Source organism: Bufo gargarizans, chromosome 10 (assembly GCF_014858855.1).
Source record: "Bufo gargarizans isolate SCDJY-AF-19 chromosome 10, ASM1485885v1, whole genome shotgun sequence".
Lineage (NCBI taxonomy): Eukaryota > Metazoa > Chordata > Amphibia > Anura > Bufonidae > Bufo > Bufo gargarizans.
In genome coordinates this window covers 122,954,743-122,978,180 of record NC_058089.1, presented here as the reverse complement: position 1 = coordinate 122,978,180, position 23,438 = coordinate 122,954,743, and the positions used below count along the sequence as shown (strand labels likewise).

Sequence of the window (23,438 nt, the reverse complement as noted above, 5' to 3'; positions counted from 1 at the left end):
CCTTGCCTCTCTTCCCCACCCCCCCCTCCGTCACCCTCCGCCTTGCCTCTCTTTCCCCCCCCCCCCTCCGTCACCCTCCGCCTTGCCTCTCTTTCCCCCCCTCCGTCACCCTCCGCCTTGCCTCTCTTTCCCCCCCCTCCGTCACCCTCCGCCTTGCCTCTCTTCCCCCCTCCGTCACCCTCCGCCTTGCCTCTCTTCCCCCCCCCCCCCTCCGTCACCCTCCGCCTTGCCTCTCTTCTCCCCCCCCCCCCTCCGTCACCCTCCGCCTTGCCTCTCTTCCCCCCCCCCCCTCCGTCACCCTCCGCCTTGCCTCTCTTCCCCCCCCCTCTGTCACCCTCCGCCTTGCCTCTCTTCTCCCCCCCCCCCTCCGTCACCCTCCGCCTTGCCTCTCTTTCCCCCCCCCCCTCCGTCACCCTCCGCCTTGCCTCTCTTCCCCCCCCCCTCTGTCACCCTCCGCCTTGCCTCTCTTTCCCCCCCCCCCCCTCCGTCACCCTCCGCCTTGCCTCTCTTTCCCCCCCTCCGTCACCCTCCGCCTTGCCTCTCTTCCCCCCCCCCCCCCCCCCCCCTCCGTCACCCTCCGCCTTGCCAGGGAATTGCCACCATCCCTTGTTCCCTTTACTGTGGCCCGATGTGTACAAGATCTGCCAGCAATCTAATGTCTGTTGGAAAAACAAAGATCCGGTTGGGCAGGTCCTTCCCAATCCGTTGTTTATCCGGAGATAAGCAGAGCTGGCGGCTGCTTATCCGACTCTCCATATTGCAATGATCATGAACTCTTGACCACTGGATCCCTTCTAGTTGGGGAGCAGAGCTGCTGGGGGTGTCTAGGAAGTGCTTGATGGAAATGGGTGGTGGAGGCCCCCGTGTGGTGGAGGCCCCCGGGCAGCAGCCCATTTCACCCTCCTGGAGCCGTAATGTTCAGCGCTGCACATCGCACAGCTAGAGCTATGGAAATCTACTGGAACCTAATCCCCCTTGTCCTGATCCTGCGGCTGCATCAGGACTGAGAACCGCTCGGCAATGAGCTCTGCAAGTTAATAACTTCATCTAAAAATATGTAAGTGTCGAGGGAGAAGAGGGATACGTGAGCGCCCTGCCAACGAGCCCCACATCAGCCGAAAAATCATTAGCTGCAAGATTGCACTATTCAGATGAAGCTCTGGAGAGATTGGCGCCTAAGCCATGGCATTGCCCTTTACTTACCATTTAGAATTTATTTTTTTCCTGTCCCCCTACAATCCCATTGACTTTAAACGTGACCTGTAATACTGTTCATCCTGAGCCTTCTGGTGCATGATTAGCAAACTAGATCTACAAAGAATATTTACATTACACAGAAATGGTGTGTTCATCCTGAGCGTCCTGGTTCCTAGATTTTGAGTGAAGACTCCTATCTTCCTCCCGACTGCCCCATGCACAAGGTATTTACAATGGCGAGATGGGACAAAGCCGCTGACGAACACCTCTGGCAGCTGCTTATCTTCTACCAGAACCAAAGGATCAGGCGTCGAGTCCAACTCATCCCATCATTTTTTTTTTTCCCCAAAAAAATTTGGGAGCTCCACAGGCACATTAGATAGACAACCAGCCCCCGGCGTTAACTCAAAAAAGATGCGGAGGGGGGCAAGGGATGTATAAAGGACCTGTAATACTGTTCATCCTGTGCTTCCTGGTTCTGGCATCATGACCTTCACACAGATAAGGGGTGCATAGATTTTTCTGTTCCGTCTGCACGACATGCCGCTTCTAATACGGTTCCCTGTGAGCAGAAGTGACCTGGATATTTTAATCTAAAGAAGCAGAAGGAACCTAGATTTGGATCAGAACGCAGCGATCCGCATAAAAACCTGCAACGTGAGGAGGCCTGTGATGAAGAAAGATGACGTCTTCTGCAGGGAGACAGCTCATTACCGCGTGCGGGTGCTAGACATCGGGTCGCCAGGGGATGTGACGCCATCTTTAGTACGTGGGCGCGTCTCCATAGGGTGTCCGCCTTGCTTATATGCCCTGTTGAGATATCAGTGTAAGGGAATGGTCCGCTGCTTGGTTCTCCCTATTACCCAGAGCGGCTGCAAAGAGAGTCTCTCAGCCTGGAGGACCAGACACGTCCTGCATTACATGGACGGCCCATTGAGTCCAATGAGAAATGTGTAATTCTCTGTTTATTCCCTGGTGGCGCTGCAGGGAAAATGAGCACTTGCTGCTGATTACTGGGGTCCCTGCACCTGTGATCAGCTTGTCGTTGCGGGGAGCCCTTCTAACAAAAATGGGTCACTTTTAGCAAATTACCTTTTATTGGCTTCTGCGTTATCGATCTGAAGCCCCAGAGATGTCATCGCTTAAAGGGGTTGTCACAGCGGTGACATGTCGCCAAATAGCACGTGACCCAGTGGCGTACCACTTGTAGTCACAGGTGACCCCCATCCGCGCTGGAGACTCACAAGCGGGGACCAGAGAGCGGTGAACACAGGGGTGGACTGAAGTGAAGGAGCTGGAACCAAGCGGTGGCGAGCAGGTAAGTATGCCTCCACAGGTCTGGCGGGTAGGTGGGGAAGCAAAATGTGGTAAAAAGCGGGACAACCCCTCTCATTTTTACCAATTATGACATTGCTAGTTAACAGGACGTATGGGGACTGTCATGTGGCAGATTCTACCTTAAAGGGGTCCTCTCACTCCAGTAAATGGCATTGATCATGTAGAGGAAGTTAATACAAGGCACTTACTAATGTATTGTGATTGTCTATATTGCCTCCTTTGCCGGCTGGATTCATTTTTCCCATCACATTATACACGGCTCGTTTCCATGGTTACGACCACCCTGTAATCCAGCAGTGGTGGTCGTGCTTGCGCAATATAGGAAAAAGTGCCAGCCTCTCTGGTGGCTGGAACCATGGAAGCGCACATAGGCTGGTGCTTTTTTTCAATGGTGTGCAAGCATGACCACCGCTGATGGTTTGCAGGGTGGTCGTAACCATGGAAACAAGCCGTGTATAATGATAAGGGTCACAAATTGTTTTGCTTTTAGGTAGTCTTATGAATCTCCCCCCTTTTTCAACTACAACTCCCATTCTCCATATTTTGATGGCAGCCAGCTATTGGCCCAGTTGAGGGCTGTGCTCCCATAGAGAATAGATGGAACAGCAGGGCACCTGTTCGACCAGACCCTCCGTCTATTTCCCTGTTCTTGTGATGGGTGGGGGCCCCTACCAATCTGTTATTCCCCTTCTAAATATCCCTTTAAAGAGGAGCTGTCGCCTCTCCTGACATGTAATACCAATTCTGGAGCATCTATCCTTTTCACTCTATGTTGTGCCGTTCCCATATTATTCCTGCTAGAAGTTTGAAATGAAGGTCCAGCTGGGTGTTACCAGTTGAGGATGCGTCCCTGCACTATCTGACATTATCCAATCAGTGCTGCCGGTGTCAGACTGTACAGGGACAGGCCCTCCACTGGTAACACCCATCTGGACCTTCTAGCAGGAATAATAGAGTGACGGCACCAGAATGCTCCAGAATTATTATTACTTGGGGGTGCAAGTAGTGGAGGGGTGAGCGGTCCACGGCTGTGCCTCGTTCAGGGCAATCATGCAGCTCGGTTACATTCTACGTTTTCACGGTTCAGGAAGATTTTAATGTGTCATGTCGCAAACTCTTTTAAGTGCCAGAAAGTCCTCGCAGGGGCGAAATCCCAAAGCTGTGGGGGCACAGCCACATCATCGTAAAGTGCAAAAGTGTCACCGTAGTAACAAAAGAAGAGTCACCGGAAAACACACACTGTAACGCTGCTTCTGCGAGGCGATGGAACGACTGAGCGATAAAATAAGGGCTTGTGCACTGCAGCTCCCCATCAAAGTGCTCCACAGTAAGGGTTAGGTGGCAAGAACGTGACCCACAGCTTCCCCGGAGAAGGTGGTGGTGGATGGCGGTGTATATTAAGGCGGCGGAGGGTGGGTGGGGGGATTCTGTGCTTATGAAGTTGTTAATTGGACCGTGTCCCAAAAATGTCCTCCTCGCTACTGAGGTGGTAACGCTCATCCAGATCTACATTCATGGAGCGGGTTGTCCTCCGGCAACCAATTTACGTGCTGGTAATTGTCCTGTTACTAAGCCTGCTTCTTCGTCCCATCATATCTCTGAGCATCCGAGCACCAGGTAGGACCTCCTGTAGGGATGGGATGGCAGTCGTGGTTCCTGGACCGGGGCTCCATGTAGGTATGGATCTACTAAATTCATTCTACAGCTGGTAGTGTTGTGGCGTCCCAGATTCCCAGTGGTCGAACCAGGTCTCCAGTTCCTCTCAGTTCTACAAGAAGATGATGTTCCTCCAAGCTCCACTACTGATAGGGTTCTACTACGGATAAGGACCTCTACTAAGCCTCACGTGCTGAGCAGGCCCCGTCTATCGTCCCAGAGAGTAGACGCAGTACTGACGTGGCCCCGGCCGTGGTTGATGCAGTTTTGAGAGCTATGGTCTTGGCACTTTCCAATCCCTGATATGGATGATAAGAGGGCAAAGGGGACCAGTTTCGGTGGGGTAAAGGCTTTCTTGTTAGTTCTCTTTGGATCTCTCTGCAGCGAGGAACGTGTCCAGCAGTCCTCCTTGCAGCTCTGAGTCGCTGAGATGTTTCTTCTCCCTTTCAGTTCTTGATCGGGTCCAAGACGGAGAACGGAGGTACCCGGCTCGAGGGAGAGGAGGTAAATGAAGACCTGTAGGTGTAAAGGAGATGTCAGAGAGGGAGGAACACAAGGCCTGTGGAGTCGGACTAAGCCTGAGTACTGATATCTACAGTGTCTTCGATTTCTGTCCTCCTCATAGAGCAAGGTCATGGTTTGCCGCTGAGGGCTGAAATCGAAGCATAGACATTCAGGACACGCTCCCACTGGAATGGCTTTATGAAAGGCTGATTAGCTTTGGGTTATACGCAGCGGGTTCTGGAATAGTGGTCATTAATCTTAGTCTGCACCATCTCAGAGCTTCCTATTCCTGCTTCTGAGGGTTGAACAGGAGTAGGAAGGTGGGCTTCTTTCTTCCTAAAAGAGCGACTCAATTGTCCTAGGTTTGTGTGCAGTATTGCAGCTCAGCTCCATCCATTTTAACGGAGCTGAGCTGAAATACCAGACACAACCCATGGACAAGCGTGGCGCTGTTTTTGGAAGAAGGCAGTTATGTTTCTCAAGTTGTTGTTTTTTTACATTTTAGCCCTGGTGCATCATGGGACTGGTGAACATTCACCTTTCGGAAGGAATGATTGAGGTCCTGCAGATAGCAGTCTTATGGGGAAGTTGGGTTTTCCAGCTCCTCTCTGTTCCCTGCAGCTGGTTATACTAGTGAGCAATGAGGTGCATGCTGGCCTTTGTAGTACTTGTCACCCTTGATAAAATACAGCACAAGCTGGGACCACAGAGAAGAAGGTGAGGACCAGAACTTAGAAATGGATCGTGGATTCTGTAACCGAAAATCTCAGCCACTTTTCGCCCCTCTGAGAAGGTAGGATCACACACCTGGAGGCGGCTCATTGTGCGCGTTTTCATCATCCGAGTCGGCAAACACTTCGGCCAGTTCCTGGTCAGACATGTCTGTGAGTTCTGTCAGATCCAGCAGATCAAAGTGCACTTCTAGAGAGGAGACGCTGCTGAGCGGTTCTACAGGGAGAGAAAGAGGGTCGTTATATGTAAAATGTGGACATCTGTAGGGAATATACGTTACAGCAGATGTTGTATTCTATGGGGTGGCATGGAGAACCTGAAGGCTTGGTGGTGGCCAAAGTCACGAATCCTAAAAATGTTGGGTTCTTATGGAAGAAATCATCCTGGAGTGCAGATTTGAAGCAGTGGTTGCAAAACTACAACGTCTATCATGATAGTCTGCGGTTGGGAGTTGTAGTTTTGCAACAGTCAGAGAGCAACCGGTTGGAGAACCCTGCTATAGAGGGTGCAGAAGTAATAGTTGTACTCAGGACCTTTTGCTCGAGGAGGCCCAAATTTCCCTCTAAAAAATGAAAAGACATCAGTATTGTGAGTAGGTGCCGATTTTGAAAGGTGGCCCCAGGAACTTTAAGTTAGGCCCCTGATTTCCTCAGTCGTCCATTATTTTACTTTCATAAATGAGACCAAATCTGTAATTTTGAGTTGACTTGATATCTTAGGGCAATCTACAACTTAACCACCCATCATATCCTCCTGACTTCATGCACAGTAATTTCTTACAGAAGACAATGAGATCTTCCCTACCCCAAGCCTGAACATGTTGGGCACCATGGCACCAAATGACAGTGTGAGATGGGGAAACAGCTCTCCTTGTCTGAACACTGTGTAGATTAAATTAAATGATCTGAACTGACATTCTGCTGTTTGGCCACAAGATGCCGCTGTTTCCTAAACACAGCTACAGACTGCATATATTTCCATATTCATGAGAAGTGGAGTTACACAGAGCCTGGAGAGGAAGAGAAAGGAAGCATCCATCTTAGGCTACTTTCACACTAGCGTTTTAGTTTTCCTGTATTGAGATCCATCATAGGGGCTCAATACCGGAAAAAAATGCTGTGTTATTCAGAGGATCCAACGGCATCCAGGTGTGGGGGCATCCCTCAGTGACGAGGGCGGCAGCTAAGTGAAGCTGATTGTGTCCAAGACCCTGATCCCGTACAGAGGAGCAAAGCGACATACACTGCGGTACCGCATGCTTGTTGGAGAGGCATTTGTTCTGTCAGAGTCACCGGCGGAGGCAGAGCAGACCCTGGTCAGTAAGATCGGGCACGCACCTCATTGCAGTGTTGGCGCCTAGAGACTGAGACCAGGCCTGTAGTTAGTTAGGGTCTCTGTTTGTGTCAGGCCACAAGTGTTACTGTTGTTCATTGCAAGGACTCCATAATTTAAAGGGACCTTTTACACCGGAGATAAACTTCCCCACAAACTCGAGCCAGGCTGGTGTCAGGAGGAATACTCAGGCACGTGCTACAAGACCAGTTATGGGAGGGGGAATCCTGTAGAGCAGGGATGGCCAACCTGAGGCTCTCCAGCTGTTGCAAAACTACAACTCCCATCATGCCCGGACAGTATACAGCTATCAGCCTACAGCAGGGCATGGTGGGAGTTGTAGTTTTACAACAGCTGGAGAGCCGCAGGTTGGCCATGCCTGCTGTAGAGCATTGTAAGCTGTTGTGCTGCACCGCAGGCTAGCCCGTACCACACACCCATACAGTTATTAGTGTTTTTTTAGGGTAATAACAGGTAAGGTGTGGCAGTTTAGTTGTGCCCGCCAGTAGGTAAATTTCCACGCTTTCCTCCTGCATCCATCGGAGGGCGCCGCGCTGTGCAGCACAAGGCTCTCAGCCTTCGAGCTGGGTGTATGTAAATGTATTGTATGTTCCCAGCATTTGTGGTTGTGTTCATTACCACGTTTAAGTAAAATTCTGTTTTGGCAAAAACTGGTGGCGGAGTTGTTTTCTTCGTTCGTGACTTCGCTGTATCCTGGGGAGCCCACCCCGGTACACGGCTTACATCTGGAGCATAAAAAAAAGCATATGGAGTCATCCATGATGCTCTCCAGGTGGAAGGAGGACTTGTCCAGTGACCTTGCATGGTCAAGGTGGTACAGTGGCAGGAAAAAGTGGTTCATACACCATGGTGGAGATACTCACGTCTTCTTTCTGTGACTTGCAGGAGCCCCGTCATAGGTGCCAGGACTCCTGATTCCACCTCAGCCGCCAGGGGTTGTTGAGGTTCTTCTACGGTCACCTCAGCGGGGGCTCTAGGGTGAGAGCCGACCTGGCTTTCTGCTTCTCTGGTCTGCTCTGCACAGGAAACACAATGGCAGGAGGAATACTGACATCAATGGCTCAGCATGACACACATCACTATAGGATATGGTGGACCAGATTTATGTTATTGTCCTGAAAATCAAAACCTTTCCTTACTTTTGGCGGTACTTCTTGTACTGAGGTTCATGGGTGCAGAGGAGACACCATCTGTGTCTCTCCTGCCTTACCCTTCATATAAATCCCTGCCAATGAAGGATCTAGTGTTGGCTGGATGACAAATAACAATAGCAGATCAGATCCTAGAGGGACATATACGGGATATGGAATATGTTAATCTTCCTTGATGCTTCGTAGTGTCATCCCTGCTGGTCACAATGGGCCCATATGGCGGGATGTCAGAACTCTACGTTAGTGCCATGTCAGTAATAAACCCTTGTACAACCAATGGATTTATTTTTGGATGCAAGGTAGGGCCCCTCTTCTGTGGCGCGCTCAGATCTCCATTGCCCACACTCTCTTCCCATACATTGAAGCGCACCATTCTTTGGTTTTCTTACCTAATGTTGAGAGTTCTGGAGAGGCGCCACCTATTGTGGAGCGATAATGGGGTCAACCCAACCTGACGCCTTCCTTTATCATGTGCCCACATAGGCTGTTTCTATGGTCTGTATGCTGATGACCACCACTGGTCCCAATGTCATGTTCTGCAATGAGCTGAATGTCGGTATCTGTAATAGAGTCTTATATTCTGCCAGATACCACTGATGGCAAGCCTGCTCACTGAAGATGTCATGAAAATCAGATACCATATAGTACCGTACATGACAACCTCTAGAAGCAGCCCTGTACCTCACATGGATCCAGAGATCTCCCCATTCATTGCTCCAATTGCTCTGATAGATTTTCTTCAGGCTGGTAGCTCAGGGGGAGTGTCCTTTCTTAGGATGCATGTCCTTTCTGCTGCAGCTCTCTCCTTATCACCGCTCAGGGGGCATGTCCTTTCTGCTGCAGCTCTTTCCCTATTACAGCTCGGGGGGAACTTTCTGCTGCAGCTCTCTGCTTATCACCACTCAGGGGGCATGTCCTTTCTGCTGCAGTTCTCTCCCTGTTACAGCTCAGGGGGTACTCTCTGCTGCAGCTCTCTCCTTATCACCGCTCAGGGGGCATGTCCTTTCTGCTGCAGTTATCTCCCTGTTACAGCTCAGGGGGTCCTTTCTGCTGCAGCTCTCTCCCTATTACAGCTGGGGGGGGGGTCCTTTCTGCTGCAGCTCTCTCCTTATCACCGCTCATGGGGCATGTCCTTTCTGCTGCAGCTCTCTCCCTATTACAGCTCGGGGGGCACTTTCTGCTGCAGCTCTCTGCTTATCACCACTCAGGGGGCATGTCCTTTCTGCTGCAGTTCTCTCCCTGTTACAGCTCAGGGGGTACTCTCTGCTGCAGCTCTCTCCTTATCACCGCTCAGGGGGCATGTCCTTTCTGCTGCAGTTATCTCCCTGTTACAGCTCAGGGGGTCCTTTCTGCTGCAGCTCTCTCCCTATTACAGCTGGGGGGGGGGGTCCTTTCTGCTGCAGCTCTCTCCTTATCACCGCTCATGGGGCATGTCCTTTCTGCTGCAGCTCTCTCCCTATTACAGCTCGGGGGGCACTTTCTGCTGCAGCTCTCTGCTTATCACCACTCAGGGGGCATGTCCTTTCTGCTGCAGTTCTCTCCCTGTTACAGCTCAGGGGGTACTCTCTGCTGCAGCTCTCTCCTTATCACCACTCAGGGGGCATGTCCTTTCTGCTGCAGCTCTCTCCTTATCACCGCTCAGGGGGCATGTCCTTTCTGCTGCAGCTCTCTCCCTATTACAGCTGGGGGGGGGTCCTTTCTGCTGCAGCTCTCTCCTTATCACCGCTCAGGGGCCATGTCCTTTCTGCTGCAGCTCTCTCCCTATTACAGCTCGGGGGGCACTTTCTGCTGCAGCTCTCTGCTTATCACCACTCAGGGGGCATGTCCTTTCTGCTGCAGCTCTCTCCTTATCACCGCTCAGGGGGCATGTCCTTTCTGCTGCAGCTCTCTCCCTATTACAGCTGGGGGGGGGTCCTTTCTGCTGCAGCTCTCTCCTTATCACCGCTCAGGGGGCATGTCCTTTCTGCTGCAGCTCTCTCCCTATTACAGCTCGGGGGGCACTTTCTGCTGCAGCTCTCTGCTTATCACCACTCAGGGGGCATGTCCTTTCTGCTGCAGTTCTCTCCCTGTTACAGCTCAGGGGGTACTCTCTGCTGCAGCTCTCTCCTTATCACCGCTCAGGGGGCATGTCCTTTCTGCTGCAGTTCTCTCCCTGTTACAGCTCAGGGGGTACTCTCTGCTGCAGCTCTCTCCTTATCACCACTCAGGGGGCATGTCCTTTCTGCTGCAGTTCTCTCCCTGTTACAGCTCAGGGGGTAGTCTCTGCTGCAGTTCTCTCCCTGTTACAGCTCAGGGGGTAGTCTCTGCTGCAGCTCTCTCCTTATCACCACTCAGGGGGCATGTCCTTTCTGCTGCAGCTCTCTCCTTATCATCGCTCAGGGGGCATGTCCTTTCTGCTGTAGTTCTCTCACTGTTACAGCTCAGGGGGTACTTTCTGCTGCAGCTCTCTCCTTATCACCACTCAGGGGGCATGTCCTTTCTGCTGCAGTTTTCTCCCAGTAACACAGCTTCTAACAGTAGATATGGCTGGTGGCAGTTAAAGGATGGAACTGGGCATGTGCGACCGCTTCAGTAGGTGGACATGCATATTACTATACAGAGTAAACACCAGGGGGCATCGTTATAATGAAGGAAAGATCATATCTTACAACTGGAGCATTTTTGTAAGAGAAAGTAAATTACAAAAGTAATTAGCGGATTATATTAACGCAATGTTTAATGGGGTTTTCCAAGACCTATAATGCCCCCCATATGCCCGGGCCCCTCACACAGATAGTTCTTACCTCACTTCCCAGCACCTGCGTTGCTTCTGATGCCGGTACGGCCACCGCCGCATCTCCCCATTGCGCGGGGGGAAGGGTTGGCCAATAACAGGCCATGACTGGGACAAGCCTGCCTAGCATCCTGGGTGCCGGGGAGCGGGGTAAGTACTATCTGTGTGAGGTGCCCGGGCACATGGGGGGCATATAGGCCTTGGATAACCCCTTTACCTGTGCCACAGCCATAACCTCTAATAGTCATCGATGCCACTGGGCATTCTACAGGTAAAAGACGTCTTTTATAAACGGCTCTAGTGCAAGTTACTATCCAGTAATTTGGGTAGCAGGGCATGCTGAGGGTTGTAGTTCTCCAGCAGCTGGTCGGGCGCCAGTGATTTCGGTAATGGCAGATGTCAGTCTTTTCACACTAATTGAGATTATGTCTGGAATGTTTCTTGCAGATTTATTCTCCCGGGTGCTCGTGGGTATCATTAACCAGTTGTTGCTGGAAAATACCTCTGGCGCTCTGTACAGTGCCGGGCATCACACTGCGCCATCACTGCGGCCGGGGGGGGATTGTGCCCCTTGAAATGGGATATAGGGGGATTAGTAACTGGCGCCTATATGTCATCCTATAACTTATCAGAGAAATGTGCAGTGTAAAGCAGCGGTTAGTGCCGCCCTATAGCCGCAGTCATGGGTTATGACCCGCGACCAGCTCTTAGGCCTCTTTCACACGGGCGTCATGTTTTTTGCCCGGATAAGAGGCGGGTGCGTTGCGGGAAAATGCGCGATTTTTCCGTGCGAGTGCAAAACATTGTCATGCGTTTTGCACTTGCGTGAGAAAAATCGCGCATGTTTGGTACCCAAACCCGAACTTCTTCACAGAAGTTCGGGCTTGGGATTGATGTTCTGAAGATTGTATTATTTTCCCTTATAACATGGTTATAAGGGAAAATAATAGCATTCTGACTACAGAATGCTTTGTATAATAGTGCTGGAAGGGTTAAAAATAATAAAAAAGTTAACTCACCTTCTCCTCTTGTTCGCGCAGATGCCACTCTGTTCTTTAGCTGTGGACTGAATGACCTGAGGTGACGTCAGATCACATGCTCCAATCACATGGTCCATCACCATGGTGATGGAGCATGTGATCTGACGTCATCAAAGGTCCTTTAGCCCACAGATAAAGAACAGACCGGCATCTGCGCTAACAAGAGGAGAAGGTGAGTTAACTTTTTTATTATTTTTAACCCCTCCAGCACTATTATACAAAGCATTCTGTATTCAGAATGCTATTATTTTCCCTTATAACCATGTTATAAGGGAAAATAATACAGTGAATAGACTGTCACCTAGAACCCATGCGTGAAAATCGCACCGCATCCGCACTTGCTTGCGGATGCATGCGATTTTCACGCAACCCCATTCATTTCTATAGGGCCTGCGTTACGTGAAAAACGCACAAAGAGGAGCATGCTGCGATTTTCACGCAACGCACAAGTGATGCGTGAAAATCACCGCTCGTGTGCACAGTCTCATAGAAATGAATGGGTCAGGATTCAGTGCGGGTGCAATGCGTTCACCGCACGCATCGCACCCGCACGGAAAACTCGCCCGTGTGAAAGGGGCCTTATAGTGGCCTGCAAACTGGGGGTCCGCAAAATACGGGCATCAGCCGTGTGCACACTTGGGTCCGCAATCCAGGAGGTGCGGTGCAGGACGGAGGCAGTGAAACACGGACTGCCTCCTGGAACTTTCCACAGCTGAACTCCTGTTCGTCGAGGAGCCCTGGGGCCGGGAGCGTAGGTGACCGCGTATCTAATGGCGGCAGTGAATAATGTATGTGATGTGGCACTCGGCACAGTCCTCGGACACGGTTTATCCATTTAGCGCCTCGTACCTTCAGAGGGACGCTGTGACACGGAGCGAGGAGTCCGATCTGCAGGCCGCCGGATCAGTGGGGAAGATTCAGTATTAAAGCCCTGGGTTAGGAGTCCAGTGGGCGGTCCTATCAGTGATTGACAGCATCTCTGTGTGCACAGCTGTCAGGACCGCCCACTGGACTCCTAAGGATAGAAAAGTAGGGATAAGATCTACTGAATCTCTTTCCATAAAACTCTGCTCCTCCTGCTCTATAACGCCATGCCCGTAGACAGTGAACCCTCTATGAAGGCAGACCATGCAACTGCTATGGGGCCCAGAGGGAGGGGGGTCCCTGAGCCGAGGTCCTTCTTTCTCTTCCCAATGTAAAAGCAGTGCATTTTCATGCAGTCACCACCAGGAGGCTCTCAGTACAAACAGGTGATTGCAGTAACTGTGTCCTATGCGCTGAGCTCCCCCTAGTGGTGGCTGTTGGCAGCCAGCTTTATAATAGATGGGATTCTACAGATGTATCAATGTATTTATTCCAGTTGTCTGCTGTCAATCCATTGGGAACTATGGTGTTCAGAATGAGTGACATATTGGAAGCACCTGTTCCACTTTACAGAGACAGAACTTAAATAAAGTGGGTGAGGCGACTTTTCTATTACATTATTTAATTAAAATTTATTTCACTTAATTAAATGAAAAACAACTTAAAAACGTAATTCCTCAGAAATCTGCATTGCATGGGAGTGATTGATAGACGGATAACTCAGAAACTGGTTGAGGCAGGGGCCCCATACTAAGCTTTGCTGTGGGGCCCTATGAGATGTGTAGACGCCCGTCATAGTCCAACTTGATGTTTGGGGACACGTCTTGAACTGGTATGTATTTGGGTACCCTAGTAGACTATCTATGGCAGGCATCCTCAAACTGCGACCCTCCAGCTGTTGTAAAACTACAACTCCCACAATGCCCTGCTGTAGGCTGATACCTGTAGGCTGTTCGGGCATGCTGGGAGTTGTAGTTTTGCAACAGCTGGAGGGCCACAGTTTGAGGATGCCTGATCTACGATATCAGCTAGAGCAGGGATGGCCAACCTGCGGCACTTCAGCTGTTGCAAAACTACAACTCCCAGCATGCCCAGATTGCCCACAGCTATCAGCCTACAGCAGGGCATGGTGGGAGTTGTAGTTTTACAACAGCTGGAGAGCCGCAGGTTGGCCATCCGTAAGGGCTTCAGCAATGGTGGGCAACTTGCTCCTCTCCTACATGCTGGGAGTTGTAGTATCCTAACAGCTAGAGAACCAGATCTCTGGTCTGGAGTTCTCAATAAGGTCTCATGCACACGACCGTATGTATTTTGCGCTCCACAAAAACACGGATCCGCAAAAAACACAGATGACGTTCATGTGCATTCCGTATTTTGCGGAACGGAACAGCTGGCCCCTAATAGAACAGTCCTATCCTTGTCCGCAACGGACATACCGAGTAACTTCAGTTTTTTTTGCGCACCTATTGAAATGAATGGTTTCCGTATACAGTCCGCAAAAATAAACAGGAAAGAAAATACGTTTGCGTGCAGGAGCCCTAATTGTGAATGTCACACACACTGTAGCCCGGATTATTTCTGTCCATACTCTAGCTCCATAGGGGCCATGGAAGTATCTGGAATATAAAATGTTTAACATGGGAAATAAACACTTCGTTAAAAATATTCCAGGGGGAAATCGGAATTCTCCAGCGAAAGAGTCTGTGCAGCGAATACAGAGACGTGGCGGGGGCTAAAAGTGTCCTCGGAATTTGGTGAATGTCCATGTGGATGATCCCTGCAGGAAATGCTCCATCAATGGGAAAGGAAGCCGGGAGTCACTATTTATGTAACTGACGATACAATGTATCCTCGGCTTTAACCCTATAATTCCCTGCTGCTGAACCTATCTCTTTGTATCCAGCACCATGCCAGGCTCCCTCATTGTTCCAGTACAGCCCACACCGTGATCAATACCCGTCCTTCCATCCCACAACTTGCACTGATGCCGCCCTTGGCGCAGGTAGTTACTGTGATTTATAGTTGCGCTGATGCTCGCCCCAGAGGGTAATGACACTCGGATGAGACGCCAGGTGACTCTCCAGAGACACACAGCGCTGTGTTACCACTGGCATCGCCAGACAGAGCCTTCTTTATCGTGAGGCTTCCTCGGTTATTGTGCTTGGGGTTGGCAAGCCCTATCATTTAGCATATGAAAAGCCGGGTAACGGAGGGGCATTTAAGGTTCAGGGTGAAGTGGTTGAAAGGAAGAAATAGTTAAACAAACGCAACATATAAAACCATAGAAATAAAATAACAAGCAAAAAATAAATTAAAAATACAAAATAGAAAGCAAAAAAAATCAAAAGAAACACAAAAGTCAAAACGTAATCAACAAATAAAGAAAAAAAAAACAAGACATAAATAGAAAAAGATTTAAAACATAGAAAGAAAAAAAACTCAAGCAGAACTATATAACTAGAAAAATGAAATAATATATAAATGGGAAAAAGATAAAAAATAATTAATTACAGAAATCGAAAAACACAAGATTTAAAACATGGGAATAAAAAAAAAGAAGCACAAAATGCAAATAAATAACAAATAAATAGATAATTAGAAAATGCTAAATATCAAAAGAAGCAAAAAATAAAATAAAATGAAGTAAACAAATACAGAACTAGAAAAATCGCACAAATGCATTGAAATGAAATGTGGATTGACAGAATGACTAAGGGTCCATTCACACGTCCGCAGTGCGTTGCGGATCCGCAGTACACCCGGCCGGCGCCCCCATAGAACGGCCTGTTCTTGTCCGGACAACAATAGGACATGTTCTATTTTGTCAGGAGCTGCGGACCGGAAGATCGACGGCGCGCTCCGGAAATGCGGATGCGGAGAGCACATTCTGAGCCCATAGAGAATGAATGGGTCCGCAATTTGCGGAACGGATGCGGACCCCTTATACGGACGTGTGAACTAGGCCTTAGATGCACATTTTGCTCCTAATCTGGCATTTTACCCCATGCAATGAATTTTGTATTTGGACCGTTATGTGTTCACCACTGACATTAAGAGGAGAAGGTCCTGGGGGGGGGTCTTTATTATGGGCCTCCATTATGCCCCCCCCCCTGCCGCCCCCCCCCCCCTCCCCCCTCCCATGACGCCCAGCTCTGCCGCTGTCTACCCGGCTCTTCTCTAGGGATTACAGCAATGGCTTTAAAGCTTTGCAAACTTAAACTACAGTAAGCGCCTGAGATGGGGGGGGGCGCCTGCGTCTGGATGTCACCCTCCCCGCGTATAATCTCACCACCGTATGACATTTTTCCGCAGCTGTCCTTCTGCTCCTATACAGCAAATACTCAGCATTCCCAGATCCCCCCCCCCCCCTTATTCCCGTACTAGCACTGTAACCTAAATTGTGGTTTTTTAGGATCGTTCAATCCTCGTATCCGCTCGCTGGCCTCCGCCTGCACCACTTTAAGACTTTATTTTACACTTATCCTTGCAAAGCCCCCGAGATCATGCAATTGTGTCTCGCCCCCCACTTATCTAATGATCGGCTGCAATTAGTTTTGCAAATTTTTTATAATTTTTTTTTTTTCGGCATTCCTATGTAAAGTCTGGGCAAGGGTGATAGATGGGGTAATGCACCCAGCAGAGAAATTTTAGGGGGGACTGACCACGCGCAATACATTGAAAAGTGGTTTGGAAGGGGGGTCTTTTCAAAGAACATGACCAGTGTGCATAATATAAACTGAAAAGCTGGTCTTTTGGAGGAGTGCCCCCCTTCCGATGATGCCGGCATACCCCGTGCATTAATATCACCAGTGCAATGCGGTACTGTCTACACACTGCAAGTCACAGCGTCCCGGCTACAACTCCCTACTTTGCAAACCCACCGACTCCATCATCACACCGCCACCAAGCTACACGTAGCCCATCAGTCACTCACCTGAGGGACCGGGCCCTGGCTGGGTCTCCATCCAGATCCTGATTCAGGGGTTCCTTCAGCTGAGCAGGAAGAGATGATGGAGCACAGGGCAGCATCAGATGCAGCCTCCTCCCTGCAGCAGGCAGCGAGCGGAGGGACCTGCACCGCAGACGCACATCCCCGAGCTGAGAGCCTCAGCGATAAGTGAGCCTCGCATTGCAAATGAGCAGAGGGAGTGCGAGGCTCGGAGGGTGTCAGCGCTGTGTGTGTGCGTGCGTGCATGCGTGTGTCTGCGTGTGCAATGTAGGAGACATTGGCAAGGAGCCAAGACTGGCGGGGTAGGCTCTGGATGTCAACTCCATCTCATCAGACGCTGCAGGTCTTTGCGGACAGAATGACTACAAGGAGCAGGAGAATACCGAGTATCCGCCCGTCTACAGTGCGAACACCATCAAAGCTGGGTGACACCCAATATGGCAGCACTCGTGTGCGGTATATATCCGGCGCTCAATTTTGCATTTGTGGGGCCCCAAGCAAAGTTATATCTGGGGGGGTGGGATTTCTGGGGCCCCAACCAATTGCTTGGCCCTCCCCTGTAAAAGGCCTCTTGCACACAAACTTTTTTTTCTTCCGTTTCCGTTCCATTTTTTGCATCCGTATACGGACCAATGGATTTCAATGGATCCTCAAAAAAACGGAAGGTACTCCGTATGCCTTCCGTTTCCGTATTTCCGTTCCGTTCAAAGATAGAACATGTCCTATTAGCCCTCATGCACACGACCGTTCCATTTTGTGGATCCGCAAAACACGGAAGCCGCCCGTGTGCCTTCCACAATTTGTGTAACGGAACGGGCGGCCCATTGTAGAAATGCCTATTCTTGTCCGCAAAACGTGTTATATTTTTTTGCGGGGCCTCGGAACAGAGAAGCGGAGGCGGACATGACACAGAGTGCTGTCCGCATCTTTTGCGGCCCCATTGAAGTGAATGGGTCCGCACCCGAGCCGCAAAAAACTGCAGCTCGGATGCAGACCAGAACAACGGTCGTGTGCATGAGGCCTTATTGTCCGCATAACGGACAAGGATAGGACTGTTCTATCAGGGGCCGGCTGTTCCGTTCCGCAAAAAACGGAATGCACACAGACGTCATCCGTATTTTTTGCGGACTGCAAAATACTAAAAAAGCCATATGGTCATGTGCAAGAGGCCTAAATCACATATTGCTTTATAAGGCCTCCTGCACACAAAAGTTTTTTTTTTTTTTACGTTTACGTTCCGTTTTTTGAGTTCCATATACGGAACCATTCATTTTAATTGATCCGCAAAAAAATTTGAAGTTACTCCGTACGCCTTCCATTTCCGTATTTCCGTTCTGTTCAAACATGGAACATGTCCTATTATTGCTCGCAAATAACAATCCGTGGCTCTATTCAAGTCAATGGGTCCGCAAAAAAAACTGAATGCATACGGAAATGCATCCGTATGTCTTCCGTATCCGTTCCGTTTTTGCGGAACCATCTATTGAAAATTTTATGCCCAGCCCAATTTTTTTTATGTACTTTCTGTTTAAACAATATTGTATGCTTCCATTTCCGTTTGCGATCCGCAAAAAAACAGACCACAAAAGGAAACCAAACAGAAAAACGGAATGGAAGCGGAAACACTACTGAAACAAACAAAAAAACGGAAAAACTGATCTGTGAAAATTGGACCGCAAAATACAGAAAAAGCCATACGGTTGTGTGCAGGAGGCCTTACAGGGATACCCAACCTGCGACCCTCCATGCGACCCACCATGGACAGCCTACAGAAGGGCATGGTGAGAGTTGTAGTTTTACAACAGCTGGAGGGTTGCAGGTTGGGCATCACTGCTTTATAACATCATAGGGAGCCAAGGGTCTGGGGAAGCTGGGAGAAGAGCAGCGGCAGCCATCCTGGTCAGAGAAGAGCAGCGGCAGCCATCCTGGTCAGAGAAGAGCAGCGGCAGCCATACTGGTCAGAGAAGAGCAGCGGCAGCCATACTAGTCAGAGAAGAGCAGCGGCAGCCATCCTGGTCAGAGAAGAGCAGCGGCAGCCATCCTGGTCAGAGAAGAGCAGCGGCAGCCATACTGGTCAGAGAAGAGCAGCGGCAGCCATACTGGTCAGAGAAGAGCAGCGGCAGCCATCCTGGTCAGAGAAGAGCAGCGGCAGCCATCCTGGTCAGAGAAGAGCAGCGGCAGCCATACTGGCCAGAGAAGAGCAGAGGCAGCCATACTGGTCAGAGAACAGCAGCGGCAGCCATACTGGTCAGAGAAGAGTAGCGGCAGCCATCCTGGCCAGAGAAGAGCAGCGGCAGCCATGCTGGTCAGAGAAGAGCAGCGGCAGCCATGCTGGTCAGAGAAGAGCAGCGGCAGCCATGCTGGTCAGAGAAGAGCAGCGGCAGCCATACTGGTCAGAGAAGAGTAGCGGCAGCCATCCTGGCCAGAGAAGAGCAGCGGCAGCCATCCTGGTCAGAGAAGAGCAGCGGCAGCCATACTGGCCAGAGAAGAGCAGAGGCAGCCATACTGGTCAGAGAACAGCAGCGGCAGCCATACTGGTCAGAGAAGAGTAGCGGCAGCCATCCTGGCCAGAGAAGAGCAGCGGCAGCCATGCTGGTCAGAGAAGAGCAGCGGCAGCCATGCTGGTCAGAGAAGAGCAGCGGCAGCCATGCTGGTCAGAGAAGAGCAGCGGCAGCCATACTGGTCAGAGAAGAGTAGCGGCAGCCATCCTGGCCAGAGAAGAGCAGCGGCAGCCATACTGGTCAGAGAAGAGCAGCGGCAGCCATACTGGTCAGAGAAGAGCAGCGGCAGCCATACTGGTCAGAGAAGAGCAGCGGCAGCCATACTGGTCAGAGAAGAGCAGCGGCAGCCATACTGGTCAGAGAAGAGCAGCGGCAGCCATACTGGTCAGAGAAGAGCAGCGGCAGCCATACTGGTCAGAGAAGAGCAGAGTCCCGTTCGTACATACGCAACCACCTCTGCATCTGACCTCATGTGGTGATCACTCCGCCTAATGTGACTACAACATGTGAAATCACTGTAGTATATGCCAGCAATGTATGTCTTAGGGCTCATTCACACGACTGTATGGTCGCCACCGTAAAAAGCAGGTCCGCAATACACGGGCAGCAGCTGTGTGAACTCCCTGCTGCAGTGCAGACCCATTGACTTGAATGGGTCCACGATCCGCAAGGTACAGCAAAAGATAGGACATGTCCTATCTTTTGCAGAGCGGAGGAAGCCCTTCCATGGGTTTTCGGGTCCGTGCCTCCGCACCGCACAAGATAGGACATGTCCTATCTTTTGCTGTACCTTGCGGATCGTGGACCCATTCAAGTCAATGGGTCATCATCCGCAGCACAGAGTTCACACGGCTGCTGCCCATGTTTTGCGGACCTCTATTTGTGCACGGCGACCATACGGTCATGTGAATGAGCCCTTATGTGTTTATTGCATGCACCATGTAACTTGCATCCATGTTTGAATGCCAGGAGCACAAGACCTTTTAGGCATGTGACTTACTTATGCAGCTGCTGGAGACAGATCCAGCAATACTCCTGTATGTAGCCAGCTAGTAGTGGAGGTGTGAGGTACAACGTGTCAGGGCGTCAACAGGGGCACAAAGCAGCTGAATGGAGAGGGAGAGCCTGCAGCACGAGGATCCAGCTCTCACTTCCTAACCTCTTGCATCCTGAAACTGCTGGACACCTGTTGAGAAGCCGGGTTGGGACCACAGAGACCAGGCAGCTTGCAGCTGGAAAATACACAGCTTAGGGTACTTTCCCACTTGCGTTGCTGGATTCTGGCAGGCAGTTCCGTCGCAAACTGCCCGCCGGATCCGGCAATCTGTATGCAAACAGATTCTTCATTGCAATACCGGATCCGTCTCTCTGGTTGTCATTCGGTATTTATCTTTTTTACATTTTTAAAGGTCTGCGCAGGCGCAGACCGCAAAACTGGATCCGTTTTTCAAGAACACTTGGGGCCGGATCCGGCATTAATGCATTTCAGTATAAAAGAAAGTGTTCCGGAATTTTGGACGGAGAAAATACCGCAGCATGCTGCGGTATTTTCTCCTTCCAAAAACCGTACAGTGACTGAACTGAAGACATCCTGATGCGTCCTGAACGGATCGCTCTCCATTGAGAATGCATTAGGATAAAACTGAGTTTTTTCCGGTATTGAGCCCCTAGGACGGAACTCAATACCGGAAAAAGTTTATCGCAAGTGTGAAAGTACCCTAACATATATTGTCATTTTTAAAATCTACCGTAATTCGCTTTGCCGCTACTCTGAATGCTGATGATTTCCTGCTGCATACGTGGCCGCGCTCGACAATGGTTCATAGAGACAGAGGATATTTGATCCTGCTCAGGACTGGCAGATGCCAGGGCTCGTTGGGCTTTGGGGGCTCGGTCTGGAGGAATGGGCAGATATTAAAGCCCGGGGTGGAGTAGACAAGGAACTCGCTATGACTGCCACCCGAAGGCAGACATAAACCAAGAGCCTGAGCTGGTATTGGGGGCTAGTGCATGCCAACATGGCACCTCCAGCCTAGGACCACGGCATACAAATGTGCCCCCTATAGACTGGGAGGATGACAATATAAAAGGGATCAGTAAACCATACTAATGTGATGCCAGCAATCTGACAGCCGGCAGATGTTTCTCTGTGAGAAGGAGGAATAATTGTGGGATCTGCTCAGGGGGGGGGGGGGGGGGTGTCCTGAAAGCGGCTGAATTAGGAGTCTGATCACACATTGTCACAAGCGTTGGCTGCACTGGGAGAGGTGAGAGCTGACAAGTCTTCTTCACAGTCGTCACCTGATTTTACAAGGCCTGGCATCATTTAACTCCTTTACCGCTGGGCAGTGAAGGTCATGTGATACCCCCTCGATACCGGTGCCAAGGTGCATTATAAGCAGTATGCATTCATGTCCTGTTTCTGTGGGTCGGTACAGTACTCTAGCGGCATCTACGTACATGTTCTGTGTCTATGGGTCAGTACGGCACTCTAGCGGCATCTACGTACATGTTCTGTTTCTATGGGTCAGTACGGTACTCTAGCGGCATCTACGTACATGTTCTGTTTCTGTGGGTCAGTACGGTACTCTAGCGGCATCTACATATATGTTCTGTGTCTATGGGTCAGTACGGCACTCTAGCGGCATCTACGTACATGTTCTGTTTCTATGGGTCAGTATGGTACTCTAGCGACATCTACGTACATGTTCTGTGTCTATGGGTCAGTACGGCACTCTAGCGGCATCTACGTACATGTTCTGTTTCTATGGGTCAGTACGGTACTCTAGCGGCATCTACGTACATGTTCTGTTTCTGTGGGTCAGTACGGTACTCTAGCGGCATCTACGTACATGTTCTGTTTCTATGGGTCAGTATGGTACTCTAGCGACATCTACGTACATGTTCTGTTTCTGTGGGTCAGTACGGTACTCTAGCGGCATCTATGTACATGTTCTGTTTCTGTGGGTCAGTACGGTACTCTAGCGGCATCTACGTACATGTTCTGTTTCTATGGGTCAGTATGGTACTCTAGCGACATCTACGTACATGTTCTGTTTCTGTGGGTCAGTATGGTACTGTAGCGGCATCTACATATATGTTCTGTTTCTATGGGTCAGTACGGTACTCTAGCAACATGTACGTACATGTTCTGTTTCTATGGGTCAGTACGGTACTCTAGCGGCATCTACGTACATGTTCTGTTTCTATGGGTCAGTACGGTACTCTAGCGGCATCTACGTACATGTTCTGTTTCTATGGGTCAGTACGGTACTCTAGCGGCATCTAGGTACATGTTCTGTTTCTATGGGTCAGTACGATACTCTAGCGGCATCTACGTACATTTTCTGTTTCTATGGGTCAATACGATACTCTAGCGGCATCTACGTACATTTTCTCTTTCTATGGGTCAGTACGGCACTCTAGCGGCATCTACGTACATTTTCTGTTTCTGTGGGTCAATACGATACTCTAGCGGCATCTACGTACATGTTCTGTGTCTATAGGTCAGTACGGCACTCTAGCGGCATCTACGTACATGTTCTACTTCTGTGGGTCAGTACGGCACTCTAGCGGCATCTACGTACATGTTCTGTTTCTATGGGTCAATACGATACTCTAGCGGCATCTACGTACATTTTCTCTTTCTATGGGTCAGTACGGTACTCTAGCGGCATCTACGTACATTTTCTGTTTCTATGGGTCAGTACGGTACTCTAGCGGCATCTATGTACATGTTCTGTTTCTATGGGTCAATACGATACTCTAGCGGCATCTACGTACATGTTCTGTGTCTATAGGTCAGTACGGCACTCTAGCGGCATCTACGTACATGTTCTACTTCTGTGGGTCAGTACGGCACTCTAGCGGCATCTACGTACATGTTCTGTTTCTATGGGTCAGTACGGTACTCTTGCGGCATCTACGTACATTTTCTGTATGCGTGGAACCAGGGGGCACACATTGAGGGTGCCAGATCAAAATGTCTCCACCGTCCTGCCCCATGTTTGCTGCATATCTCCCTCACCCATCAGCACAGCAGGGTCCGGGTGGTACAGAAACCTAAGGGAAAGCACCACTTTATGGGCATTTCTTGTGTCTGGCCCCAGGATACTACTATGTCATCAGACTCTGCTCCGGGGCCCAAAACACAGGGGCCACGGCTGCGTCCATGCAAATGGGCATGGTCTGCGATTAAGGGATGTGACCTCTGAAGAGAGGAATTCTATACATGGCGCATGATAGGTGGAGGTTCTGTTACAGATTCCACATTGGGCCCAGGACCTTTAAGTGACACCTCGGTCTATAATACCCCCCAATATAGCAAAGCCTGTGCCACCCTGACATTCACCCAGACCAGACATCGGCAGTCACCTACAC

The 23,438-nt window shown here is 50.1% G+C and overlaps 1 protein-coding gene across 3 annotated transcripts; it reads right to left on the bottom strand.

Annotated features, from left to right (window-relative positions):
* Nucleotides 1-3,595: 3,595 nt before the first annotated feature.
* On the bottom strand, nt 3,596-16,717 carry DBNDD1 (dysbindin domain containing 1). 3 transcript variants are annotated; one of them, XM_044270694.1, is made up of 4 exons: nt 16,543-16,717; nt 7,644-7,796; nt 5,503-5,643; nt 3,596-4,707 (listed from the first exon to the last, which is right to left on the bottom strand). In XM_044270694.1, the coding sequence occupies exons 1-4, from the start codon at nt 16,571-16,573 to the stop codon at nt 4,550-4,552; spliced, it is 483 nt and encodes a 160-aa protein (XP_044126629.1). In that variant the 5' UTR covers nt 16,574-16,717; the 3' UTR covers nt 3,596-4,549. The 3 variants fall into 3 exon arrangements, with proteins under 3 accessions (XP_044126629.1, XP_044126630.1, XP_044126631.1); XM_044270695.1 differs by lacking the exon at nt 16,543-16,717 and adding an exon at nt 11,724-11,743; XM_044270696.1 differs by lacking the exon at nt 7,644-7,796.
* Nucleotides 16,718-23,438: the final 6,721 nt, after the last annotated feature.